General features: G+C 43.3%; 1 protein-coding gene across 10 annotated transcripts in view; it reads right to left on the bottom strand.

Moving 5' to 3' along the window:
- Positions 1 to 533: 533 nt before the first annotated feature.
- Positions 534 to 6,977, bottom strand: part of myom2a (myomesin 2a) — a 38,588-nt gene continuing 32,144 nt past the window's right edge. For all 10 annotated transcript variants that reach the window (XM_077523910.1, XM_077523901.1, XM_077523905.1 and 7 more), the window contains 10 exons: positions 6,063 to 6,130; positions 5,840 to 5,953; positions 5,679 to 5,766; positions 5,546 to 5,584; positions 4,777 to 4,882; positions 3,432 to 3,595; positions 3,075 to 3,111; positions 2,974 to 2,996; positions 2,835 to 2,890; positions 534 to 2,582 (listed from right to left, as the gene is read on the bottom strand). In XM_077523910.1, coding sequence (XP_077380036.1) covers positions 1,764 to 2,582; positions 2,835 to 2,890; positions 2,974 to 2,996; positions 3,075 to 3,111; positions 3,432 to 3,595; positions 4,777 to 4,882; positions 5,546 to 5,584; positions 5,679 to 5,766; positions 5,840 to 5,953; positions 6,063 to 6,130 — 1,514 coding nt within the window. In that variant the 3' untranslated portion in view covers positions 534 to 1,763. The remainder of the gene's footprint in view (positions 2,583 to 2,834; positions 2,891 to 2,973; positions 2,997 to 3,074; positions 3,112 to 3,431; positions 3,596 to 4,776; positions 4,883 to 5,545; positions 5,585 to 5,678; positions 5,767 to 5,839; positions 5,954 to 6,062; positions 6,131 to 6,977) is intronic.

Raw genomic sequence — 6,977 nt, 5'->3', positions numbered from 1 at the left:
TCTCGGCATACGATCCTATACATTTACAGTATCGAAATTAGAGAACAGTTGAAACAGTACTTAGTAGAAACGACAGGGGTCTAGCAACTGAGCAATAAAAGAAAAGGGGGTCTTCAAAGTACTTTAAACAGTAGTCTGCTCGTCAGATGGGAGGACGAAGATGGCTGCCCAGTCACTTCAACGACTTATGGGCTATCGGCTATCCAGTAATATATACAGATCAGTGAGACGAACACAACACGGAGAAGTGACAATGCTGTAAAAATCATAAACAGGATAAGTAGGTTGTGCAAAACGACGACGATGCGGCTATCCGCCATTGTTGTTGTTGACAGATTGGCGGTTCGTGCGCAGTCACGGGAGAATCTATGAGATTGCTATGGCGTCCACATTGGAACGCGTTTTGAAATCTTTCCGCTCTGGAGTCCGGTTTCAAAAGTGATCGGTTTCAAGCTCCGAAACGGGCTTTCGTGTGAACGGGGCCTAACTTTCTGGACTTGGATTCAACACCACAAAAACAAAGACCAGTTCCATACGTCAGCGCCATTGTTTATTGAAGGAATATTTTTGCTTCACACGACCCCGCCCAAAAAAGAAAAAAAAAATTAGAAAAACAGCAGTAAACTGTGGAGCCCCAGACATGACTTTGGAACACTTTTGGCCACAACATATTTGTCACTATAAAGTATAGACAAAAAGCTTATTTGTATCCGCATTGTTTGACTTTGTTGTTTAATTTCAAACTTGATGACAGGGTAGACGACACTCAGGAAACAACAACAAAAATTTGTCCACTAGATCTTCCTTTTCGACAACTTGAGATGATCTTCAAAAAGAACAAACAAAAACTTTTGCACCGTTCCGTTCCAAAACAAGAAGCGCTACTATCCACGCTTCAATCCGAGCATTCCGCTAGCACAGCGGAAGGTGCAGCTTTTCAACTTATCGAGTCACATCGCAAATATTTTCAAGTCACCATAAAAGTACACTTCTTTTTTTTTCCCTCTCTGTTTTGACCAATTTCACATTCATGCTAAAACCCCCTCACCATCACCTACTGTACTTTCCAGGTGGGGTTGTCATGTCTGTGGGCCTTGTGGGCGACTTTACGCTGGGGTGTCCGAAACTTGGGGGGCCGGAATCGAGAACTTTCCCGGTGGGATCGAAGATTTGAAGAAGTGTCATGATTTTGCGGATGGCGTGGGGGGACTTTGGGGCCAGAGTGTGACACCAGTTCTCTCCGAGATTAGAGACTTCCTGAACCTGGATGAAACTTGAGGGTGGGGGTCGAGGACCCTGGGGGGCCAGAGTCAGAGACATTTACAAGGGCGTTTGAGAATTGAAGCCGTGGGATTTGGGGAATTGGGTATGGATTTTTGGGGTGGTGGGAGATTTCAAGGTTGGTGTGGGGTACATCAAGGCCAGGTTGGGACCAGGATAGGACATATCCAGAATCGGTGAATTGATGCAAGGGGTAGGGAGCTTTTGGTGTCAGGAACTTAGGGGGCGAACTTTGAGATTTCCCCAAGACAGACTTGAAGTCAAGATTTGGGGGCATGGGGTGAGAGATTTCAGGGCAAGGGCGGGGGATGTCAGGGCTCTGTTGGGCCACAGCCTATGTCCTGGGGAGAATTCATGAATCTGGGAAGTAGTTTGTTTGGGGACTTTAGTGTCAAGTCTGTGCATCAGGGACTTGGAGACATTCCTATGGGACTTGGTGGTTATGGGATTTCAAGCCTAGGGTGAGGGATTTAGGGTCAGTACTACTTCCTGGGTGGGGTTGGAGACTTCATGAATCTGGATGGAGTGGGTGACTTGACACTAGGGGTGGGGGACTTAGGTGTCGGGGTGGGGGTGGCGGAGGCGGACTTTCCAAGTGGGGTTGGAGACTTAATGCCTGGAGATTTGGGGGCGGGAGTGGGAGACTTTGGCGCTGGGGTGGGAGACTTTGGGGCCGGGGTGGGAGATTTGAGGCCCGGGGTGGGAGATTTGGGTGCTGGAGTGGGAGACATGGGGGCCGGAGTGGGAGATTTGGGGGCCGGAGTGGGAGACTTGGGGGCCGGGGTTGGGGACTTGGGGGCCGGGGTGGGGGATTTGGGGGCCGGGGTCGGGGATTTGGGGGCCGGGGTCGGGGATTTGGGGGCCGGGGTCGGGGATTTGGGGGATGGGGTCGGGGATTTGGGGGCAGGGGTCGGGGTTTTGGGGGTGGAGGCGGGTGTGGGGCTCTTCATGGACACGGCTGGGGTCTGGGCCTTAGACGGGGCGGGGGTGGGCGTCTTGGAGGCCGGTATGACAGCGGGCGTGGCCATCTTGGTCTGGCCCAGCTTGGACTCGGGGATCTGCTCCCCGTGCCGGTACACACTGACGGTGATCTCCACAAACTCGCCGCCGTACTTGTTGCGCACGTTGATGCTGTACTTGCCGGAGTCTTCGGGCGTGACCTGGTTGATGACCAGACTGGAGAACTTTCCGCCGTCGAAGGTGATCCTGGTGTGATCGGTGGAGGCCACCTCCTGCTCATTCTTGAACCAGGTGACCTCAGGGGTGGGCTCGCCCCACACGGTGCAAGTCAGGCTCAGGGACTGGAGGAGGCCAAAGCAATGTTGGTCAAAATGGGTCGATCAGTCGACCATGTTTGGAATCAAACGTTTTGGTTGACTGGAATGTATAATAAATGTGTTGCGTCGTTAAAATGGTCCGGTGTTTACATCCGGTGCGTTCCCACACAACTCGGTTTGAAATGTAGCCTGAAAACTGAAACCCCACCTGAGGCTGACGTGTTCCCAATCCGTGTTTGAACATAGTCAACCACGACGTGAATATTTTGCGTGTACCTTATCTTCCATGATGGTGACCACATCAGGCAGGCCGCCCAGCACTCGGCCGCGGTCTGAGGAGAGACACAAACGCATCGGTGGCGCTGACTTTGGATGAACGAGCGCCAGCGCAGACGTCAGGCAAACAAATACTCACTTTTCTCTGCAAAGGCAGCAGCCCTGAAAGAAACACAACCAGTTCAGATTAAGAACAAGCAGAAAACATCGCGTCAATATTGACGTTGACAAACGACTCACTTTAGTCTCAGGTACTCCTCGTAGGCGTCGGTGTAAGCTGCCGAACGACAAACGACATTTCAACGTCTGCTCAAAAGCTTCCAACAAGACAACAATAAAATAACCCTGAGGGGGTCCACATTGTTCAAACGTCTTTCATTAAGTCACTAGGCACAGAAGTTGTTGCTTCGAAAGAAAATGGCCGACTTCCTGTTCAATTTCAGGCTTGGGTCCTTCAATCTTTTTTTGTAAATCGGTATGTCCACCCAATGTGTTGATTGGTGAATCGAGTGTCAGCGGCTGATTTAACTGTCCTACAAAATGACATCATCTTAAAGGACACATTCAAATGTGGTCACCAAAGACATTATTAATAACCTTGTCCGGAGAGGTCAAAGGTCCTGGCGTAGGTCTTGACGCCGTCCGAGATCTCGATGGTGTACAGACCCTTCTCCCTGTCGGATGGGTCGCAGATCTGCATCCAGGCCATCTCGGACGTGCCGCCGATCCTCATCTTCTCCGAGGAGGCGATCTTGCTCTCCCTGCAGGGGGCGACGTCGCACGAGGCTCGCGTCAATCGCGTCTCGTCTATTTCGCGAGTTAGCAGGTTGAGCCGCTAACGTGGCTAACGCAACGACAGAGCTCGAACACCACCAACTACAAAAAAAAAATAAAAAGGCTAGGTAACAAATGACTAACACGATGAACAACAACAAAAAACAAGTGACAAACACTGTGAACAACGAATAAAGGACGCGACACCAAGAAAAACTACAAAAATGTGACAAAAACACCACAAACTAGGGGTGGGAACCTCTGGGTACCTCACAATACGATACGATATGCGATACAAGGCTCACCATAACGATTATCTCACGATATGGCAATACCGCGAATATCGATATATTGGTCAGTTAATAAATCCACGATAATCTACGTTAAAACTAATCATAAAATACTACTACTACTACTACTAATAATAATAATAATAATAAAATAAATTCTAATAAAAAATAAAATAATTCATAATATAATTAAAAATATATATAATGTTAATATATATTATAAGATATATAAATTACAAAAAAAATAAAAATCAATTATATATCTATATATATAAAATAATAAGCTGATGAGTCTTCTTCACCTGAAGACTTGCGTCCATTTTCCCGCCACTCTTATGAGGCACTCCCCCTAGTGGCCCGCCAAGTAATTGCTCAAAAAGTAATGAACAATGGAGCCCGTTATAGCGGCTGTATATTAACTAACTAACTTAACTAATATTGCGATACTTGCGTGGCCGTATCGATAATCTATCGGGAGACAAAGTACCACGATTTATCGATATATCGTCACACTCCTACTACAAACAAATAAGAAGTGATTGACAAGATAAAGTGTCAAACATGAACAACTACCTAAACAAGTGATTGGCATAAAACAACAAAAACAAGTGAGCATGCTCAAACACCACAAACTATAAAAAAAATATGACAAACACAGTAACAAACTACAAAAACAATTGACAAATATTATATTGTGAGCAACTAAATAAATAAGTGAGCAACACATTCAACAACTACAAAAGCAACTGACAACCACCATGAACAACTACAAAACAAGGCGTTCATCATCAAATCATGCGAGGAATGTTTGCGTTCACGTGGGCCAACTTTTTAGTCAATATTTGGGAACATCAACAACAACAACAAAAATACGGTACTTGTGTTTCCACACGGTCTTCATCTCCTCTGTGTAGTAGTTCATGTAGCACTGCAGACGGATGCCCTCTGGAGTACACTGGAGCACCAGCTCCGAGGCTGATTCCCCTGAAAAGGGAAAAAAAAAAAAATCACGCTGAGACACGTTGCCTGTGCTAACAACCTTTGACTGACAAATAACATATTGTATATTGTACACATTATATCAACCAAACAATCAAACTTTATTTATTTTGCACCTTTTTATGCATTCAAATGCAACTCAAGGTGCTGAACAATTAAAACATCCATAATACAATAAAAAGAACGTCAACAGCATCATGGGGCACAGAAGAACCCTGTGAGGAAAGGCACCAAGGAGGAGTTCATCCACACTGAAAGGATGAATCAACTAATCGGATTCATTTCAATTTTGCATTAAATTGCATACAAAAGCACCCCCCCCCCCCCCCCCCCCCCTGATTATTGTTTATTAACCAGTGTGATTGGTGTTTGTATTGTACTTTGGTCATTGTTTTCCAAAGTTAAAACAGATGTTTGCAAATATCTTATTTTGATGAAACACAGAAGATAATCAGTCTTCTTTCATGAAGTCATTCAGAAATCAATCAACAATTACTGTTGATATGTTGAAATCAAATTTTTTTTCGACCATTTAAAAAAAAATAAAAAAAAAATGGTTCCAAACAATTACTCGATTATTAAAAAAGTTGTCGATTAATTTGATAGTCGATTACTCGATTAATTTTAACAGCTCTGCTGTGGACCTACCGGCAATCCTGGCGAGGGCGTTGATGATGTCATCAAAGACTACAAAAGGAAAAAAAAGACAAAAGATTTGTCAAATGCCAAACCAGGACCAGGAACAAGAACAGGGTCCCCGAACAGGAACAAGTACAAGTACCTTTTCCCGAGATGTCATAGGTGGACGTGTCTTTTCCACGCTGGTCTCCAATCACCGCCTTGTAAACACCCTGATCCTTCCTTGAGAACTGCATCAATCAATCAATCAATCAATCAATCAATCAATCAATCAATGGCAGATGCGATAAACCAGCCGCTCACCAGCGGGATGGGAAGCGCGCAGGCTCCCGACATGACGTTGGGCGCAGTTTCCGGAACAATCTCCTCGTCTTCTCTGTACCAGTGGAAGGTGGACTCCTTTTTCACGTTGGCCACCTGGAAAGAGACACGCCCACGCACGCACGCACGCGTTGTTGACCGCCGCGAGACGAGACGAGACGAGGCAGAGCGACGGCACGCGCAACAAACGCGAGCGAGACCTGACCTTGCAGGCCAGCATCACGGTGCAGTCCTCGGTCACGGTGAAAGCCAGATGCTCGGAGAAATGCGCTCCTGAGAATGGAGGGAAAAAAAAAAAAAAAAACACGACAAAATCAACAACTGCAAAAAGTGAGAAAGCAAAATTGCCAAAATTCTAAATAAATAAATAACTAAATGACTACATAAATAAATGATTAAATAAATAAATAAATAAATAAATAAATGACTAAAAAAATAAATGACTAAAAGTGAAACTAAAAATGGTTATCAGAAATATAATTCTAAAATAAAAAAAATAAATAAATAAATAAATAAAAAATATATATATATATATATAAATGGAAATAAAAAGAACAAATAAATACATTTGTATTTAATTTTTTAATTATATTTTTTATATCCGTTTTTATTTTCACTTTTCGTCATTTATTTAATCATTTATTTATTTTCAATTTTGGCAGTTTTGGGCCGTACTGCCAAGTCGAAATGTTATTCAAATGAACTGCTCACTCGACCAATGACAATGGCGGAGTCCAGCCCAAAGACACGCTTAGGACCGCCCCCTCATTTGAATAACATATCGACTACGGCCCAAAACTGCAAAAAATTCAAAATGAATAAATGACTAAATAATTAATAAATAAATAAATGACTAAAAGTGAAAATAAAAACGGACATAAAAAAAATATATAGTTCAAAAATTAAATACAAATGCATTTATATATATATATATATATATATATATATATACATACATACATACATTTGCTTTTTTTATTTGCATTTATATATTTTTTTTAGATAATTTTTTAATTATATATTTTTTTATATCCATTTTTATTTTCACTTTTAGTCATTTATTTAGTCATTTGTTTATTTTGAATTTTCTCTGTTTTGGTCGTCCATATTGAACATGCGA

This window comes from Festucalex cinctus, chromosome 6 (assembly GCF_051991245.1).
Source record: "Festucalex cinctus isolate MCC-2025b chromosome 6, RoL_Fcin_1.0, whole genome shotgun sequence".
Taxonomy (NCBI): domain Eukaryota; kingdom Metazoa; phylum Chordata; class Actinopteri; order Syngnathiformes; family Syngnathidae; genus Festucalex; species Festucalex cinctus.
Note: the sequence above shows the minus strand (reverse complement) of the source record. Positions and strands in the feature narration are given on the sequence as shown.